The sequence below is a fragment of the Hyperoodon ampullatus genome (assembly GCF_949752795.1).
Source record: "Hyperoodon ampullatus genome assembly, chromosome: 11".
Lineage (NCBI taxonomy): Eukaryota > Metazoa > Chordata > Mammalia > Artiodactyla > Ziphiidae > Hyperoodon > Hyperoodon ampullatus.
Window position 1 is genome coordinate 3,359,623 of NC_136924.1, and position 22,232 is coordinate 3,381,854.

Here is a 22,232-nt window from a genome sequence, read left to right on the forward strand (position 1 = left end):
AAGAAATTTACAAGACAATTAGGGACGTTTAAGCAATGACTAGTTATTTGACTACATTAACGAATTCCTCATTTTTAGAGTAATAATGATATTTATGGTTAAAGGTTTAAAGACAAGTCTTTATATTTTAGAGAGATATACTGAAATACTTATGAAGAAAATGATGTATATGGGATTTTCTCAAAAGAATATGGGTTGGGAAGGCAGGAGTATACATGAAACAAGACTGACCTGAGTTGATAATGCTGAAGATGGGTGATGGGTACATGAGAATTCATTATACTGGTTCATCTTATTTATAAAAAATATATTTGAAATTTTATACACTAAAGACTTTAATAAAGATATCTATTAACATTCTTGAATGTGTAATTAATGTAAACTGTTACAGTTAGCAAGCAGCTATTAGGGAGATGAAGTTTTTTAATATAAAAGACAATAAGTACGTAGGTAATAAATTGGTAACTACAATTTCTAGTTATTTTATTATTTTACATAAGAAGGTCTCTGCAACCTAAGAATTTACATAATTTAGGACCTTAATCTGACTGGCAACTCCCCAGGTGAGTTGCCCTAGAAGACTACCCAATTTTGGATTATTTGGCAATAGGACCCACTTCTCTAGACTGGGATGCACCAGAGGTTAGTACAATGACTGTGGTAGGCAGAATAATGGCCTCCCAAAGATCCTGGAACCTGTGAATGTTACCTTACTTGATACAAGGGACCCTGCAGATGTGATTAAGTTAAAAATCTTGAGACAGGGCAGTTATTCCGGATTATCTGAGTGGGCCCAAAGTAATCACAAGGGCCCTTATAAGAAGGAAACAAGGGGCTTCCCTGGTGGCGCAGTGGTTGAGAGTCCGCCTGCCGATGCAGGGGACATGGGTTTGTGCCCCGGTCCGGGAAGATCCCCCACATGCTGCGGAGCGGCTGGGCCCGTGAGCCATGGCCACTGAGCCTGTGCGTCCAGAACCTGTGCTCCGCAACGGGAGAGGCCACAACAGTGACAGGCCCACGTACCGCAAAAAAAAAAAAAAGAAGAAGGAAACAAGAAGATGAGTGAGCAGTAGATGTGACAACAAAAGCCAGAGGTTGAAGTAATAGGACCAAGTAGCCATGAGCCAATGAAAGATTGCAACCTCCAGACACTGATAAAAAGGAATGAATTCTCCCATAAGAGCCTCCAGAATGAACACAACACCTTGCTTTTAGACTTCTGATATCCAGAACTGTAAGATAATAAATTTCTGTTGTTTTAAGCCACTAATTTTGTGGTAACTTGTAGCAACAAGGAAACTAGCATAATGACCAATGGTAAAATTTAATAGAAAAGTCTATCTTCGTTCAAGTATAATGACTTGAGCTGCCTTTTGAGAAAATGAGTTACCTATAAACTACATGTGTTCATACTGAGGCTGGATGACCTGCTGCCAGGGGATACTGTAGGTAGAATCCTTACATTAGGCAGATTGTTAGACTAAATGATCTCTAAGTTTCCCACAAAGACTAAGGGAAAAAGTAGTCACAGGACTCAGAGGTTTGAAAAAGGCTCTGCTGGTAGAATAATCTTTGTTAAAGATGAAAAGGCCTCTACTAGGCAATCCTGAAGTATACAGCATTAGCCAAACACTTAGCAGGCAGGTCTCAAAGGATATTCAAATGTCAGATGAGCATATGTACCAAATTTGTTGACCCATTTATAATAGATGAGATAAGAAACTTCACAGCCCTTCTCCATCCATTCCCACTTTAGGGTGGGGAAGGGGTATCTAATAAGAACAACCAAGTGCCATTGTGCAAGAATACTTTAAGGGGATTAGTAATTGGCATATAGATAATTTATCATTGAACTTGAATGCATAAATATCTTAAAGGTCAGTTATTGAGAAACTGTACACCAAAAATACTGTCCTTATAAATATGCTATCACTAAAAACATACAATATACTAAGTCAATAATGATAAAGATGAAGCTAAACTAACAGTACAGTTAACCCTTTAACAATGAGGGTCTGAACTGCACAGGTCCACTTATAGGCGGATTTTTTTCAACAGTAAATACTACAGTACTATATACAGATCAGCGGCTGGTTGAATTGCATCGAGGGTCAGAGACTCTACCCCACCCCACTCCCACTAATCATTCAAGGGTCAACTATACTTAAACAAGAGAATAAAAATAGCAACATTTAAAATCTGTGACCCGCTGAAAAAATAATACTTGATGTTACCAAAAATTAGGCAATTGTATTAATTTACATGCCTAAATACACAAGCTGTATGATGTTGTCAAATGCTATATATAGTAGCCATACTTCTTAGAATATGATTTAAAGCTCTCAGTAAACTCTAATAACATACCAATTTTACTTGACGAGCACTAAATCAGTAATCATGAAAAATTCACCTAGTAAGTAACTAAAAATCAAAGTTTCAGGAAGTCGGGTCATCTCTAGGCCCATCAAGAAGATACTCATTTACTACATTCTGAGAATTACTGAACTAAATCACCTTTGCAGTTCCTTCCATTTCAGAAAGCATCTGATTCGAAGTACCCAATTTAAATTATAATCTTAAGCAAGAGTTCCTCAATTAAGAGTCCCTTATAATACTATAAAGATTTATATGTATTTAAAAAATTTTTATTCTCCTAAAAAGTCAGTTATATAATCAATTTTTAATACAACAAAAGATTTTGACCTCTAATAGACCTCATAAAGTAGATTCCTCTGGTAACAGAAATAATTTATAAGATATTCAAAAGATATGACTTTTCTTAAGGTAAGGAACATATTCAATTTTTTTTTAATCTAAAGGTATATTTCACTTATTAGTTTACCTCAACCTATCAATAAAAATTTGACCCCTACACTTACAGGATTTCTTAGTGGTTAATTTCCAAAGTGATATGAGTTCTGGACTTTTACATAGTTTTTTAAGACATATATTATAAGACATATATTAAATGTACACTTGTGTTCTGAAGTATATAAGTACAGTATAAAAATTCAATTCATATTTTTCAGTATTTACTACCTAAGACAAAAAACACTACCACAAAAATAGAACTAAACACAACTGGAATAATAAATGAGCAAATGAATTTTTTTAAAAATAGAAAGCATCTCATATAAAAGAAGAAAACTGAATAAATGGACCTAAAGTCAATTGAGTCCAAGCTTCCACTACCTCACACCAAGACTACCATAGTAGTCTCTTAATTAATATCTTTCTCTCTCACTCCTCTAAATCACCTTATATCCTGCTTCCAGATTCATCTTGTCCACTTTTATAAAAATATTCAATGACATACCACTGTCTACAGAATCAAGTTCAAAATCTCTGGTCTGGCACTCAAAGCCTTCCCTAAGTTTGGTCTCTATCTGCCAAGTTGATCATTATTCTTGTAAACAACATTCCCTTCCGATCTACCTTCATCAATTTTTCTACTCATTTTCCCCTAAATAAACCCTGAACAATTAATTCCCTATTTAGCCTTGGCTCTTGCCACCCTCCCTTCTTAGAATGCTCTCCTTGCTCATTCTCAATCTTATGATCCCTATTACCTATGCTATTCAGACTTTGTGTTCTCTTAAGAAAGCTTCTCTAACTACCCCAGTGTATAACAACCGCCCAATTGTCACAACTTGTATAACTATGCCTTGTTTATGTTCCTCATTTAACACTTAGTAAATGCTATGATTGCCTTATCTATCCATCCCTCTATGTAGTCTTCTCAAAAATAAACATAATTCATACAGACCATACTGTATATCTCTTAGCATCCCCTTCACTGGGCACAGTACTTTGCACAAAGACTGCATTCAAAAAAAGCTTACTAATAATATTCTAAAAACTAGTGCATGCAATCAGATTTTTTACAACACTGCTACCTCATACTGACATACTGCTTTATATTTTCAAAGAACTTTCTGGTTTCACTAGATCATATTGTCCCTCTCAAGTAAGAAGGATGAGTATTCTTGCTTATATATTTTGTATTGAAGTAGAATATCTGCCTCAATATTTTAGGTAGCAAAAATGATATTCAGAGAAAGTGTAAAGCCAAAATTACCCAATAGTGTCGGGCTTTTTTTAATGTGTTTTATTGCTTCTCCTGCCTCTTAACTTTATCTTTTTGGAGAGAAGGCTGAATATTAATAATTATATTAACAATAACAATAGTGGCTTTTATTTATTGGATATTTACAATGTGCACAGATGTGTAATAGGCATTTTATAGACATATTATCTCAAATAAAACTCAACAACTCTGGGAGTTAGATATTACTATTATCTTTATTTAATAGATGAGGAAAACTGGAAACCCTGAGAACTTAATTAATTATGCAGGTCATACGACTAAGTGACGGAGCTCAGATTTTAACATACTGCCAAATGTCTACGGAGCCCATGTTCTTATCCACCTCTCCTAGATCTAAACAGTAACTAGCTTTTAGGCCATGCAGTTCAAAGGTGATATTTTATAAATAGATAACTCAAAGGTGGACCTCAAGATTAGTTTCAAATACAGAATATTTCAGTAGTTCAATTTTTGGTATTATTGTCTCTAAAATGAGCTACAATATTTCACAGAAGAACCTTAATGAACAACAAGAAGAAAACTGCTCTCACTGCTTTTTTTTTTAACATCTTTATTGGAGTATAATTGCTTTACAATGCTGTGTTAATTTCTGCTTTATAACAAAGTGAATCAGCTATACATATACATATATCCCCATATCTCCTCCCTCTTGCGTCTCCCTCCCACCCTCCCTATCCCACCCCTCTAGGTGGTCACAAAGCACCGAGCTGATCTCCCTGTGCTATCGTCTCGCTGCTTTTTAAATAACTTGCTCTAACCTCTCAATATCAACAGAATTTAGAATAAAAAGTGATTAAAACTTTATCAATATAGATATTCTGATACAGAATTTAATACTATCTACTTAGATATTTACTCTAAAAGGTAACAATAAATTTTAAGCAATTCTATTCAGAAAGACAGATACATAGTCAACATGTTAGTAGCAAAGGACAGACCTCAGTTCCATCACTTACACTGTGAGCTTTTAGAGGAGATAATTAACCTCCCTAAGCCTATTTCCCTATCTTTAAAAGTGAGAATAAACAAACATCTACCTTTAATGGCTGTTGTGAGGACAGTCTGAAAAAGTATACACTTAGAAAACAGCAGTTGTTATTACTGGTATTTTTACTACCACCAAAAGATTTTAAATATTTTAGCTAAAAAAAACTTAAGAAACTCCATTAGCATTAAATAAGAAAATATTTATGGTAAAGTAAATATCATGTTCCAAGACAAGACTTAATCTGAACTTTTTTTCCTGAAGATATAGTGAAAACAAAATAACCTACCATCGGTTTTCCATTTAAAATTGCCGTTACAATAACCTTCTTCATAAACCAATCTACATTCATGTCCATTTTATTCTCTATTAACAAGTTATCATTTTAAAGTTTAACTTTTCTTTGACCATTAAAGAAACAAGTTTGAACCAGAAATTCAAAAAAGGTTGGGACGGGCTTCCCTGGTGGCGCAGTGGTTGAGAGTCCGCCTGCTGATGCAGGGGACGCGGGTTCGTGCCCTGGTCCGGGAAGATCCCACATGCCGCGGAGCGGCTAGGCCCGTGAGCCATGGCTGCTGAGCCTGCGCGTCCGGAGCCTGTGCTCCACAACGGGAGAGGCCACAACAGTGAGAGGCCCGGGTACCGCAAAAAAAAAAAAAAAAAAAAAAGGTTGGGACCAAGTTAACACAAGTAAACAAAACTGCATTTTACTATCAATCATTAGACTGATCCTACATTTCAGCCTGAACAAAGGACATTCACTAAATTAAAATTCACAAACACCTCAATTTAGTAGTGACTCTCAACTTCATAGCAGTATGAAAGACAGAAAAGTTGGCCTCTGCATTATTCCAATAATGTAAATTAGTCACATAATCTACCATCTAACAAATCATAGAGCTATCACCTGGCTACATTTTACCCACTGGCACCTTTACTTTAGGTAATACAAACATCCCTAATAATCTATAAATCAATATTTAATGGAATCTTTAAAAAAGGAGAATTGAAAATCAAATGATCCTAGAGCAAAATGTTTTCGTACAGTGACAAATCATCATTTAATCCACACCCTACTGGTGAATTTTTATTTTTTTTTTAAACTTATTGGATAAGGTACACTTAACCAGTACCCCTACCTATCCGTTTTAATTTCAGAATACAATTCAATCACAACACAAGGCAGCAATATTTATTAAATCCTTATACTTTTATATAAAGAATATATGTAGCAACTGCTCTTAATTCTGAATTATTTTTACTGTTTCATTCTATCTACAGCTGCACATGATGTGAGATTTACAGGCATTTAATTTCCTTAACTGTTAACAACCTCTTGATTTCAGTAAGGCAAAAAGTTTCTTGAGGAAAACAAACACAAACTATTACATCAGTATGTCTTACACTATATGGCTGGGAAAGCAAGGGAAAAGAGGTAGGAGATAAGGTAGAAATAGCAGAAAACTGGGTTATGCCTTAACAAGCTTTAAACTATCTGTAATTTTCATATCAACAGAGGAATTAAAGTATTATTTTAAAATACTTTTTTTAAAGTTTGTTTTAAATACATTTTTAAAGTAAAATGATGGCTTACATCAAACACTTTCCAGCTGTAGATGATAGTACCTTATTATGCTGTATTTGAACCACTCACCGAAGTTCGATCAGGTTCTCCATCTGCCAAACCAGCCTCCATAGTGAAAGAAGATAGGTTTACACTTTTCTTTCCATTAATATTTAGTCATCCTGTAAATCCTAGAAGAAGAAAATCATATGTATTAGCTCTGGTATAAAACTGTGATAAGTGGGAAATAAAGCATTAAGTATATAAGGAGAGAGAAATCATTTTAGGCTGAGGTTATTGGGAAATCCAATAATGGAAAAAAAAAACAGATTTTGCCATGCACCTTGAAGAATGGTAAAAGTTCAGCAAAAATGAAAGAAAATATTCCAAGTGAAGAGGAATAGCAAGAGCAAGGTTAAAGATATGAGACTGTTCAAAATGTGAAAACATGATTGAATCTACTTATAACTAAGGAAATAAAATTAGGTTTTTTTTCATTATTACATTGGCAAAAACTAAAAAGTGTGCTACCATCCAATGTTGGTGAGAACATAGGAAAATAGAGGTTCTCATGCACTTTTGTGATAAGAATATAAATCAGAACAATTGGGGAGAGGACAATTTAAAATATACATGCTTTAATCCAGCAATTGCAAGGCTAGGAATTATTCCACAAATATATTATACAAACGCACAAAGACATAAATAAACATCCAACGAAGTAATAGGTGAGAAAAACTGGAACCAGCCTTAATGTCAATCATTAGGAGCTTGCTTAAATTATACTACATACATACAACTGAAGAGCACGCTGCAATTTTTAAAAATGACTTAATATCTGTATATACTAAACTAGAAAGAAGACCACAACACATTAGGTGGAAAAAACAAAATGATAGAACATAATATATAAAATACTCTTTTTGTTTCTGAATTTTTCATTTTTAAAATGAACCATGTATTACTTTTATACTTCTTTTTATTTTGAAAAGTCTTAGAAGTAGGTCTTCATCACTTTCCCTTTGAGCTTTTTTTTTTTTTTTCGGTACGCGGGCCTCTCACTGCTGTGGCCTCTCCTGTTGTGGAGCACAGGCTCCGGACGCGCAGGCTCAGCGGCCATGGCTCACGGGCCCAGCCGCTCCGCGGCACGTGGGATCTTCCTGGACCGGGGCACGAACCTGCATCCCCTGCATCGGCAGGCGGACTCTCAACCACTGCGCCGCCAGGGAAGCCCTCTTTTGAGCTTTTTAACTAACAAAGCCTCCAAGATGAACTCCTATAGTAATTATATATATTCAGAAGTCTCTAATAATCTCTCTAATAATTCTTCCTTAAAACAGCTAACAAAATTAAAACCAAGAAATAGGTAGACTTCTAGTCATTTCCTGGAGTTCCAAATCATTTTCTTGTCTTTGCAAGTGTGAAAGGCTGCACTGAAATATAAATACAGGATGACCCATCCTGCCGATATGAGTCAGCCTCTTTCCCCAGCCAATCCTGTCATTGTCCAATGGGCTCATGAACAAAGTAGTCACCATGGTAGGGATGCAGGTTATGCATGGGTTCAGCAACATGGACCTCCACTCACCAAGACCAACCTGGCTACTGCCACTGCTGAGTGCCAAATCTGCCAGCAGCAGAGACCAACACTGAGTCCCCAGTATGACACTATTCCCTGAGGTGATCAGCCAGCTACCTGGTGACAGGTTGATTACACTGGACTGCTTCTATCATGGAAGAGGTAGTACTTTACTCTTACTGAAATAGATACTTAGTCTGTATACAGATTTGCCTTCCCTGCACAAAATGCTTCTGCCAAAACTGCTGTCCGTGGACTTACAGAATGCCTTCTCTATCCCTCCTATTGTTCTATAAAACACTGCTGCTGATCAAGGAACTCATTTCACAGGAAAAAAAAAAAAAAAACAAACTGTGGCAATGGGCTAGTGAATTCGCTAGTCTTACCATACCATCCTGAAACAGCTGGCTTGATAGAACAGTGGAATGGGCTTTTGAGGACTCAGTGGGAGCACCAGCCAGATGGCAATACCTTGGGCGAGGATCTCCAAAAGGCTGTATATGCTCTGAATGTCCAATATATGGTGCTGTTTCTTGCATAGCCAAGATTCACAGGTTAGGACTCAGAGGAAGGAAATGGAAGTGGCACCAACTGACTATTTATTGACCCACAAGCAAAAATTTTTGTTTATTTTTATTGAAGTATAGTTGATTTACAATGTTGTGTTAGTTTCTGGTGTACAGCAAAGTGATTCAGTTATACATATGTATATACATATTCTTTTCCCTTATGGTTTACTACAGGATACTGAATATAGTTCCCTGTGCTATACAGTAGGACCTTGTTGTTTATCTATGTTATATATAGTAGTTTGTATCTGCTAACTCCAAACTCCTAATTTATCCCTCTCCCACCCCCTTTTCCCTTTGGTAACTGTAAGTTTGTTTTCTATATCTGTGAGTCTGTTTCTGTTTCATAAATAAGTTCATTTGTGTCATAGTTTAGATTCCACATATAGGTGGTATCATAAAGTATTTGTCCTTCTTTTTCTGACTTACTTCACTTAATATGATAATTTCTAGGTCCATCCATGTTTCTGCAATGGAATTACTTCATATTTTTTATGGCTAAGTAGTGTTCCATTGTATATATATACCACATCTTCTTTACCTATTCATCTGTCAATGGACATTTAGATGGTTTCCATGTCTTGGCTGTTGTAAATTGTAATTGGAGTTTTCTCTGGATATGTGCCCAGGAATGGGATTGCTGGATCATATAGCAACTCTATTTTTAGTTTTTAAAGGAACCTCCATGCTGTTTTCTATAGTGGCTGCCCCAATTTACATTCTCATCAACTGTGCAGGAGGGTTCCCTTTTCTCCACACACTCTCCAGCATTTGTTATTTGTAGACTTTTAAATGATGGCCAGTCTGACCAGTGTGAAGTGGTACCTCATTGTATTTTTGATTTGCATTTCTCATACTTAGCGATGTTGAGCATCTTCTCATGTGCCTATTTGCCATCTGTATGCCTTCTTTGGAGAAATGTCTATTTATGTCTTCGGTCCATTTTTTGATTTGGTTGGTTTTTTGTTATTGAGTTGTCATGAGCTGTTTGTATATTTTGGAAAGTAAGCCCTTGTTGGTCACATTGTTCAAAAATATTTTCTCCCAGTCCATATGTTGTCTTTTCATTTTGGTTATGGTTTCCTTTGCTATGCAAAAGCTTACAAGTTTGATTAGGTCTCGGTTGTTTATTTTTGCTTTTATGTCTATTGTCTTGGGAGAGTGACCTAAGAAAACATTGGTACAATTTATGTCAGAGAATGTTTTGCCTATGTTCTCTTCTGGGAGTTTTATGGTGTCACGTCTTACATTAAAGTCTTTAAGCTATTTTGAGTTTATTTTTGTGTATGGTGTGAGAATGTGTTCTAACCTCATTGATTTACATGCAGCTATCCAACTTTCCCAACACCACTACTAGCAAAAATTTTTGTTTCCTGTCCCCACGACCTTATGCTTTGCTGGTCTAGAGGTCTTAGTTCCAAAGGGAGGAATGCTTCCATCAGGAGACACAACAGTGATTCCACTGAACTGGAAGTTAAGCCTACCACCTGCCCACTTTAAGCTCCCCATGCCTCAGAATCAGTAGGCAAAGAAGGAACTTACTGTACTGGCTTAGGTAACTGATTCTAATTACCAAGGGGAAATTGGACTACTATTCCACAATGGTGGTAAGAAAGAAAATGTCTGGTTATCAGAGATCCCTAAGAGCATCTCTTAGGACTACCATGCCTTATGATTATTTTCAATGGAAAACTACAATAGCCCAACCAAGGCAGGACTACTACTGACTCAAACCCTTCAGAAACAAAAGTTTGGGTCACTCCACCAGGTAAAGAAAGAACTATGGCTATCTGAGGTGCTTGCTGAGGGCAAAGGGAATACAAAATGGGTAGTGGAAGAAGGCATTTATAAATACCAGCTACCACTACATGACCAGTTACAGAAATGAGAATTATAATTAGTTATGAGTACTTTTTCCTAATTTTGTTATGAATATGTTTCTGTGTATATGCATCAAATAACTGTTTTCTTCCCTCTCTTATCTCCTTGTCATATAACATAAGATACACTGACTTTACATTATAGTACTGAAGTACTGTTAAATATTTAAGTTATAGGATATCAAGGAGAGTGAACATCACCCGACGACTTTGCAGCCTGCCCTGCGGTTTCAGGCTTGCCAGCCCCCACAATCCCGGGAGCCAATTCCTTAAAATAAAGCCACTCTTTCTTCCCCTCTTTCTGTATACATGTATATCCTATTGGTTCTGTTTCTCTGGAGAACCCTGACGAATACAACATGTAAGTGTGCATTCATATCTTGTCCATATAAATATAGATGTATTTATCTCATCGTTCATTCTCACCGCCTTCTGTGCTCTCCTTTGTATCCTCTGTATCACAAAAGCTAAAAGTATGAGAACTCCATTTTGCAAATATTTTTGCCCCTGGAATTTATGTGATTTACATTCAGCAAATGCAATGCATTTGCACAGTATTTGGAAGGCAGAAGAGAGACAGAAACAAGGCCATGTTTCTTCTGAATGCAGCAGACACCTGGGCTTTAACAGACGTGAGGTTTACAGTCATCACCAAATGCTCCCCTGCCAGTTCCCCATGTGGGTACCACCAGGCAGCCATACTCAGCAGCGGCAGTGACTAACCTGAAAGCTTAGAACAGCCTTCCAGGCTCCAGACCTCCAGCTTCTCCAAAACGTTTTAAGAATCTAATTCCCCTTTTGCTCTAAGTACCTACAGTGATGTGTTGTCCTCAATGAACCCGGCCTGACCAATGTTTTAAAAACTAAATATTTAAAATATATTGTACGGGCTTCCCTGGTGGCGCAGTGGTTGAGAGTCCGCCTGCCGGTGCAGGGGACATGGGTTCGTGCCCCAGTCCGGGAAGATCCCACATGCCGTGGAGTGGCTGGGCCCGTGAGCCATGGCCGCTGAGCCTGCGCGTCCGGAGCCTGTGCTCCGCAACGGGAGAGGCCACAACAGTGAGAGGCCCGCGTACCGCAAAAAAAAAAAATCATATAGATGTACCAGTGGAATGTAGAATTGCTTACTGTCAATGATAGTGAGACAAAGGAAGAACCCCAACTGCTCATTACTTCCAGCCAGCTGAAAGTAGTTAACATCTTCCGTAATACAAACAATATCTGCCCTGGAAAATACTAAGCACATAGCCCCTGCTATGGCAATATCTTTGAAAGCAGAAACTAACAAAAACAAATGAAAAACAAAAATCAACAACACATACACAACACAAGCAGTGAGGGCAAGGGAGTAAATTATGTAAGGATGGACTTCCCTGGTGGCACAGTGGTTAAGAATCCACCTGCCGCTCTATTTACAATAGCCAGGACATGGAAGCAACCTAAGTGTCTATCGACAGATGAGTGGATAAAGAAGATGTGGCACATATATACAATGGAATATTACTCAGCCATAAAAAGAAACAAAATTGAGTTATTTGTAGTGAGGTGGATGGACCTAGAGTCTGTCATACAGAGTGAAGTCAGAAAGAGAAAAACAAATACCGTATGCTAACACATATATATGGAATCTGAAAAAAAGGTTCTGAAGAACCTCGGGGCAGGACAGGAATAAAGACACAGACGTAGAGAATGGACTTGAGGACACGAGGAGGGGGAAGGGTAAGCTGGGATGAAGTGAGAGTGTGGCATGGACATATATACACTACCAAATGTAAAATAGATAGCTAGTGGGAAGCAGCCGCATAGCACAGGGAGATCAGCTCGGTGCTTTGTGATCACCTAGAGGGGTGATCACCTAGATAGGGAGAATGGGAGGGAGACACAAGAGGGAGGAGACATGGGAATATATGTATATGTATAGCTGATTCACTTTGTTATAAAGCAGAGACTAACACAGCATTGTAAAGCAATTATACTCCAATAAAGGTGTTAAAAATAAATAATAAATAAATAATAAAAGTGAAGATTAAAAAGAAAAAAAAAAGAATACGCCTACCAGTGTGGGGGACATGGGTTTGAGCCCTGGTCTGGGAAGATCCCACATGCCAAGGAGCAACTAAGCCCACACACCACAACTACTGAGCCTACGCTCTAGAGCCCGTGAGCCACAACTACTGAAGCCCGTGCACCTGGAGCCTGTGCTACACAACAAGAGAAGCCACTGCAATAAGAAGCTCGTGCCCCACAATGAAGAGTAGCCCCAGCTCGCTACAACTAGAGAAAGACCACATGCAGCAACAAAGACTCAATGCAGCCAAAAAAAAACAAACAAAAAAATGAGGCAAAGATTTTTTTTTTAATTTTCAAAATGATGTTGGGTTGGGGGATTTATACTACCTCTAAAAATTATAAAAATAAAGTAAGAGTATGATATTGGAATACCACATATATATCAATGGAACAGAATAAGAAGTCCAGAAATGGATCACATGTACATGTTCAATTACTTTTCAACAAAGGTGCTAAGAAAATCCAATGTTACATTAAACACAAAAATTAACTCAAAATGAAACATAGACTTAAATATAGAAAACAACACTATAAAACTTCTAGAATAAAACACAAGAGAAAATCTTCACAACTTTGGGGTGGGCTAAAATTTCTTAGGAGACCTAAAGCACAAACCATGAAAGAAAAAATTGATATGCTGAACTTCATAAAAATTAAAAGCTTCCCCTCTCCAAAAACAGTTAAGAAAATGAAAAGGCAAGGCACAGATTGGGAAAAAATATGCACAATACATATAACTGACAAAGAACTAAGATCCTGACTATATAAAAAAAGTCTTAAAAGTCAGTAAGAAGAAGAAAACACCAATTTTTAAATACACAAAAAATTTTAATTTACCAAAAAAAGATACAATGACCAATAAACCTATGAAAAGGTGTTCAATACCACTGGTCACCAGTGAAATACAAATGAAATACTATAAGACACTACGACACAATAACTAGAATGGCTAAAAAATTTTAAACTGACAATATAAGTGTTGATGAGGATGGAGGGCAACTGGAACACTCATATATTGTTGGTGGGAATGCAAAATGGTACAGCCACTCCTAGACAGTTACAGAGGAAAAATGGAAATATGTCCACTCAACGACCTATACATGGACTTTTCATAGCAGCCTTATTTTTAATAGCCAAAATCTAGAAACAGGTCAAATTGTCTATCAACAGGTGAATGGTTAAACAAAGGTGTGTTATATTCCATTCTATACAACTGAACACAATCTAGCAATAAGAAGAAACAATTTTAAAGACATGCTGAGCAGAAGAAGTCAGACGAGCATATATTCTGTGATTCCATTTATGTGAAATTCTAGAACAAACAAAAAATCTATAGTGGCCAGAACCCAGATGAGTTATTGCCTGGGGCAGAGTGGGGAAGAAGGGACATTAGTCGGAGAGGACAGAAGGGATTCGGGGGACTGATGAAAACGTGGTTGTTACACGGGTGTATACAGTTGTCAAAACGCAGACTATATTCTTCAAATGGGTGTATTTTAGTCTACGTAAATTATACCTGAATTTAAAAAAAATTTAAGCGCTGTTGGTGAGTTAAATTGTAGAGAGCAGGAAAGGAAAGACTACAGAAAAAAAGAAAGGCAGAATGACATTGTAAAAAGCTATATTTTTAAAAATCACAAAAAACGTTCAAATTATGGCATAGCTAAAACTAGGAATATAACAGGGAATTTATTTAATTTCACCTGTAAAATGGGAATAACTATACCTGGTACATCACAGAAACACGGCTCAGAATAGTTGAAACTGTATCTACCCATGTTAAGTGTTAAGGTGAAACCAAGAAAATAAGTGATAGTTACATGGAGTAAAGAGTCTCTAGACGAAATAATTTTAGATGCCAGTTTTCAAAGCAGAAAAGGAAGTGGATGAAAGGATGCAGGTGGAGGGAATGGTAATGTGCAAAAGAATGGAGGCGGAAAGCAGCAAGTCCCATGTAGGAGATGGCAAAATTAGCATGCCTGTGGCAGCAAGTCCATATACGGGAGTAACAAAAAAAACAGGGTAATCTTCCCATCTGACGCAAATATTCATTTAAATTTTACAGTAGGACCCAGAATAGAAACTTCATGCATTTGATGCTATGATACAAATAAATATATTCAACTATTTAAAATAGGATTAAAAAGACAAGTTCTTTCAGTTGAGAAAATATGAATACTTACAATCATCAGATTCATTCTCTTGGAGGTTAGCCATAGTTCTTCCTCCAAAGAAAAAGCAATTATTAAAATGTAATTATAGGGCTTCCCTGGTGGCGCAGTGGTTGAGAGTCCGCCTGCCGAAGCAGGGGACACGGGTTCATGCCCCGGTCCGGGAAGATCCCACATGCTGCGGAGCAGCTGGGCCCGCGAGCCATGGCCGCGGAGCCTGCACGTCCGGAGCCTGTGCTCCGCAACGGGAGAGGCCACAACAGTGAGAGGCCCGCGTACCGGAAAAAAAAAAAAAAAAAAAAAAAAAAATGTAATTATAGCTAAGCAACATATGGACTTGCTGTGTAGCTGTCATTGTGCTCCTGAAATTATGAAAGCCTTCACATTTTTCAGACTCTGAACTCTGTAAGTGACTGTTATTTTGGAAAACAATACAAACAAATCTCCCCAAAGAACTATCAACTACAAGAATTATCTCACGACATACTACTTAAAAGGTATCAGAATGCTATAATTATACTTTAAGAGGCCTAATGTGACCAAGATTAAGATTCTTGGGTATTTATAATTTTGAAGTATTTTTACATGTATACATTTTAAAGTTTTTAACAAAAGAATGCAGGGTTTGCGTTCTTATGGCATTTAAACTAAAATATTTATTAAGATTTTACATATGTGGCAGAATAATTCCTTTCTATATTTTATATACACATTAAAGTGTTTTTTCAGTGCTTTGTATCTGGAAAGACACAGCCAAAATAGTAATAATTTGAGCTAATTTAGTTGCCAGAATGAGAGAAACGTTCAGATATGCTGAATGAGAATGAGATGCACAATGAGAAATGTAATATTAAAGGGCAACAATGCTGACCTTTAAACAAAGTAGCAGCAATGTAGCTATGGTGAGGACAACAAAGCTACAGGATTGAATCAACTGAAGTCTCTTACTGAGAAAGGATGTTATATAGTGACAGTCAGCTAACAAACAAGGTTTTATCTGCTCCACTTACATCAGAGCAATATCCAGTTAGAGGCCTTGGCCCAGAGTAGAACATATAGAGAATAAAGAATGACCTTATCTACCTTTGCTTTCTTGAGCCCATATGTTATACATCAAAGTAATAGCTGAAGTATCTATGAAGACATAAAAAAATTATTGGTATGTTATATCATTCAGAATCACAAATGCTTTTTTTCCTTAAAAGTTACTTTTTATGATAATAGTATTTTATACTATAAAATACTTTTCAAAGCATTTCCTATATGTACACTAAAAAAGGAGGTTCCTATTTTAAGAAATATAAATTAGAAAACAAAGTTTTTAATAATAAGATTAACAATAAAATATTAATTAAAATCCACCACTGTTTTTTGTTTGTGTTTATTTATTTATTTATTTATTTATTTTTTGGGGGGGTATATGCCCAGTAGTGGGATTGCTGGACCATATGGTCATTCTATTTTTAGTTTTCTTTGTTTGTGTTTATTATTGAAAAGCAGATTCTGGGAGGCTGACACTGTTAAAGATTGTTTATTGTTTTTAAAATGAGGATTGTGAAACTTTTTATTTTTATTTTTTTTTAACATCTTAGAGTATAATTGCTTTACAATGTTGTGTTAGTTTCTGCTGTATAACAAAGTGAATCAGCTATATGTATACATATATCCCCATATCCCCTCCCTCTTGCATCTCCCTCCCACCCTCCCTATCCCACCCTTCTAGGTCATCACAAAGCACGGAGCTGATCTCCCTGTGCTATGCGGCTGCTTCCCACTAGCCATCTAGCTTACATTTGATAGTGTATATATGTCAATGCTACTCTCTCACTTCGTCCCAGCTTACCCTTCCCAGCCCCATGTCCTCAAGTCCATTCTCTACATCTGCATCTTTATTCCTGTCCTGCCCATAGGTTCTTCAGAACCATTTCTTTTTTAGGTTCCATATATATGTGTTAGCATACGGTATTTGTTTTTCTCTTTCTGACTTACTTCACTTTGTCTGATAGACCGTAGGTCCATCCACCTCACCACAAATAGTTCAATTTCATGTGAAACTTTTAAAATCAAACACCTTCAACATAATTAAAGGTATGACAGGAAACATGAGAGCAGTCCTTTTAAGCATAGTTCAAAGGCTTTATCACTGTAAATAAACTTACTTTACTTAGAGGTGGGAAATTTGCCCATGGTGCATCTGCATTACTCAGATTAAAGCTACGAGGAAGTGGTTCAAAATTTAAAGGAATAAGAAAGTCTCTTATGAGAAGCCCTAAGAGCTACTATTGGATAAGTGGAGGGGAAAAAAGTTATCCTGAATCTCTTGCTTAGAGTGTGAAGTATATTTGGGGCTATCCACATTAGAACCATACCACCCAGCAGCCAGGTATATAGAAAAAAGAATACATGTATCAATAAAAATAAATTAAAGCTCTCCCTGGGCAAGCCACTGTTGGAGTCATTCGTTTTTCTCAATTATTCTTCTTTATACTTACTTGTGTCTCTACCTTAATAAAATCCTATTTGGAAAAATATAGCTAAATTTTTTAAAAGAGTTTAAGCACAAAAATCAAATGAAAAGGGCAGAGAAGTTCAAAATCTATAAAGGTGACAAGAAAATATTAGAAAAATACAAGCTAAAGATTAGGAATAAGAAAAGAGGCCCTAAAAGTTTAATGGACAAAGAACACCATGGATAAAAAAAGATGAAAACAATTTAAAAAAATAATGAAAAGGAAATAAAATCAGCAACCTGAGACATTGAAAGCAGGGAAATAAAAACCATCTTTTAATCAACATAATATTAATAATAAGAACAGAGCAATGCTAATTCAAAAGCCAAACACCTTCACTCAGAGATTCTTCAAACTAAGACTGCTTTGCCTTCTCAAGTTTTTTGTGAAAATTTTACTTAGCAAATAATTGCAAAGTAGAAAGCTAAGGAACAGAAAGCACAGCTCCTGGCCTCATACCAATGGCTCCTATCCCTAGTGCCCTGGCTTTTCTAAGCCACTTATGTGAGAAGATGACACAATTCCTTAAAGAATGCTGAGCAGTCCCAGTTGTCTTATCTCCCATGAACAATCGATGGGCAAAACCAAACAAAGACCCAACAGACCCACCCATATCCCACACCCTGCAAAAAAAGTGGTGTGAATTTGCAGTCAAAAATTTAATCAGCTCTCTAAGAAAGCTCTTTTTCTTTTTTTTTTTAGGGGTCGGTGCTTATCCTAAAAGCAGCAGGTATGCCTACTAAGGACACAAGTAAATGACAGGAAATCATCTTTTTGAATCTTGTTTCTAACATGCGTTTTCCCCCCACCTATTGTGTTTTTAATTTGGCAAGAACTTAACCCTTTAAGTATTCACAGGTGGGTTAAGATAATCACTTTCTATATAAAATTCCAGGAAATGTCTGCCCTTTGAAATCCTAGCATTCCTAAATAAACTTTAGAGCTATTAGAAACCTTCAAATCAATAACTCACTATCTCTAAATTTTACAGATGAAGAAACTAAACACAGAGGGATTAAGTGACTTGCCCAAGATCATGGAACAAAAAGAGACCAGAACCCAAGTCTCTTTAAGTCTCAGTTCAATGTTCAAAGAACAAAATATAAATTCAATGGGAGGAATTACTAGGATTCAGCCTTTTAGAAGTAATATGTATTGATTGGCGAAGAAAATGCAACACAGCATTACATTATAATCCCAGTTCTATTTTTCAAAAAGTTATACATACACTTACATATATATATATATATATATATATATACACACACACACACACACACAGAGAGAGAGAGAGAGAGAGAGAGAGAGAGAGAGAAAGGGAGAGGGTGGGCGGAGGGAGGAAGAAAGGGAAGAACGTCTGGAAGAATACCAAATTGGTAATATGTGGACTATCTGGGACATAAAGCGGGGTCTAGTGGCAGCAGAAACTAACTTTATCAGTTTCTGTACTGTTGAATTTTACAGACAGCATATGTTGATGGAATAATCATGTTTTTGCTTTTTAAAAAATTTAAACAAAAATTTTTCACTGAGAAAATGCATCTCAAAATGGCTTGTCTCCCCCTCCCCCTCCCCTCCCTTGTGCGCGCGCGCGCGCGCGCGCGCGCGCGCACACACACACACACACACACACACACAATTTGAAAGACATTACTTTGTAATTGGGGTTGACCTTGAAATTATCTTAATTTGGCTTCACATTAAATGTGGTCTTCCTTAAGAATAGCATAACATTAACACGTTAAAATAATTCTAACAAGTTGGGGTAATTAAAGAAATTAAAAGTTGGAATTTGAATTATAAAATGCATTTAAAGAATTTTCCTTTATACACCTGAAACTAACACAACATTGTAAATCAACTACACTTCAATTTTTTTTTTTTGCGGTACGCGGGCCTCTCACTGCTGTGGCCTCTCCCGTTGTGGAGCACAGGCTCCGGACGCGCAGGCTCAGCGGCCATGGCTCACGGGCCCAGCCACTCCGCGGCATGTGGGATCTTCCCGGACCGGGGCACGAACCCGTGTTCCCTGCATCGGCAGGCGGACTCTCAACCACTGCGCTACCAGGGAAGCCCTAATTTTTTTTTAATTTTTAATTTAAAAAAGTCTTCCTTTAAATACATAATAGTAATAGAAAATGAATTAATACTTTTGTAATGAAAAAGAGTATGTATAATTTAAAAATTACTTTCATATAAATGCATACTGTTAAAGTGGTTTCAATCATGTTAAAAAACTAAAACAAAAACCCAGCATTCTTGGTAGGCTAACCATCCCTCCCATAAGTTTATTATTATACTACAGCATTCCTTGCAAAGTGGTAAAGACAATGATAAACTTGAGCTCAGTCCTCTATGTAGATTATGAGTTTCAAAATCAATAGGTCCAAACAATGAGTTTATCATACAGTTCTCAATAGAATCTTATGCTGGTTAGCTGCCCATCAAGGTTATTTAGTTTACTTCTCCCATATTTTGGAATTTTAAATATCTGTCCAAAGAGTAAGGGATGTCTTAAATGAGTAAATTGTATTTTCTTCACTCCTCTCTCCAGTTCCTTCTCAACCCGTTGAAATCTGGTGCCTACCTCTGTATTCCCACTACAGTCATTCATACAAAGACCCTTCATTGCCAAGTTTAATGCTTCCTTCGCCCGTGCCATTACGCACAGACGCTCCTGATTTTCTAGTTCCTCTAACCAATCCTTTTCTGATTCTTTCACTAGCTCGCCTCACTCTGTACAGGACTTGGGCAGTAAAGTCTCTCAAGGTTTCATTCTATTAGAGCTTCTTCTCCTCCTCTCATTTTCAACTACCATCTTCATGCAGTTATTCCCTATTCATATCACCAACCTAGAACTTTCTCCTACATCAAAACCACATATCTAATGACCTGCAGCAGAGGTTCAAAAACTTTAGGAAGCATCAGAATCACCTGGAAGGCTTGTTCAAAAAGATATTTCTAAGCTCCACCCCCAAAGCTTCTGATTTTATAGGTCTCAGTAGAACCCAAGAATCTGCATTTCTAATAAGTTCCCAGGTGACACACTTTGAGACCCACAGGCCTGCAGGAATCTCCCTTGGATAAGCCATAGGTACCTTAATTTCAACACGACCTAATGAGTCTCCCAGCACCTACCCTGGTTCCCTCCAAACCATTCTTACACAGCACCCAGAGTGATCATTCTAAACTTGATCATTTCATGATCCTTTGTTTAAAATATTCTAATGGTTTCCAAGACGCCTTAAGGCAAAAATCAAAATCCTTCACAAGGTCTATCGAGCCTCGCATGACCTGGCCCTTGCCTACTGCGCCACGTTGTTATCACTCTTTTTTTTTTTTTTAACACTCCAGTCACAGGGGACTCTTTCGATCAATTCCCCGCAAAAGCCAAGCTCCTTGCTGTTCCAGAATATTTAAACACGATGTTCTGCCAGAATATTCTCCTTTTTTCCCTCGGCTTAAGTCACCTTCCCTGGCTCCCCTCTCCACCCACTAGGTCAGCAAAATCCTCGATCACCCTCCATTTCCTCCTCTTAGCACTGTCCACGATGGTGACTACAGTGTACAACTGTACCATCAGTAGTTTACTGTCTGTTCCCCACCCTTCCCACACACACACACTCAAAGAAGTCGCAGGTCTATCTAGTTCCCACTAAATTTTCTGCCCCTGCATAGTGACTTACCCTCAAATATCTGTTGAATTAAAGGTCTTGTAACATTAAATTATTTTGAAACCTCAAAAGGAAAAGTATTATTAAAAAGGGACTAGAGGCTGGGCTTCCCTGGTGGCGCAGTGGTTGAGAGTCCGCCTGCCGATGCAGGGGACACGGGTTCGGGCCCCGGTCTGGGAAGATCCCACATGCCGCGGAGCGGCTGGGCCCGTGAGCCATGGCCGCTGAGCCTGCGCGTCCGGAGCCTGTGCTCCGCAACGGGAGAGGCCACAACAGTGAGAGGCACGCGTACCGCCAAAAAAAAAAAAAAAGGGACTAGAGGCATTTTTTAGTATCCTTTAATACTCACAAATGAGGAAGCTTCATTAAACTCTACCATCTAGGAGTTTAAATTAAGAAAAATAATGCCTTCAAAAGATAAAATGAAATCTTCCTATCACAAGTTCTTCTGCAACAAGATATATAGGTATATTATTGCTTAGTATCTGTACCAGTAGAGTACAACACTGATATACAAAACCATTCAGTAATATAAATATGTTTATAATGAAGCCTAGTATAATTTTTGCAAAAAAGTTATTTTACGTGTAAACCTGCATCAGAGAGTACACTCACGCTTAGCAACAGAAGTGGTTTTAGTTCATGCTAGGAAATGGGATGGGGTAGCTGCCTGGAATTAAACCTAAATACGGATAACCACAAGTTATATAATAAATATGAATATAACTGAGAATTAAATTATTCTGCAAACAAATGTTATATAGATTCTCTGTTTTTTTTTTGTTATATAGACTCTGATCTCCTTTAAATGGAAAGAATATCTGCCATGTATAATTCATTCACCAACTCTTTCTCTGAAGCACATGCTAAGTCAGCATAGCACTGGCTTAAGTCGCAAACAGAGAACAAGCGTAACTATCTTAAGATGTAACTTCAACTAATATAGAAGAATTTACATCCAAATAAGGGTTATCTCCATTCAGAGTAGTCATCTTCAGAGACCATTTCAACTTGCCATCATACAAAACAGTTCTCCAACTCCTCTCCTCTAATCACTTTCTTAGCTACCATATAAATGACACAAGAATAATAGGTTTCATCCTTTTGGTGACTGATTTTTTT

The 22,232-nt window shown here is 37.2% G+C and overlaps 1 protein-coding gene across 3 annotated transcripts in view; it reads right to left on the minus strand.

The window, feature by feature from the left end:
• Positions 1 to 6,828, minus strand: part of OSBPL8 (oxysterol binding protein like 8) — a gene marked incomplete at its 5' end in the record, with an annotated part of 131,992 nt that extends 125,164 nt beyond the window's left edge. Inside the window, one exon of one of the 3 annotated variants that reach the window (XM_079714284.1) lies at positions 6,748 to 6,828. In XM_079714284.1, the coding sequence (XP_079570410.1) occupies positions 6,748 to 6,789 (42 nt within the window). The remainder of the gene's footprint in view (positions 1 to 6,747) is intronic. The other 2 variants (XM_079714281.1, XM_079714282.1) reach the window with 2 other exon arrangements.
• Positions 6,829 to 22,232: the final 15,404 nt, after the last annotated feature.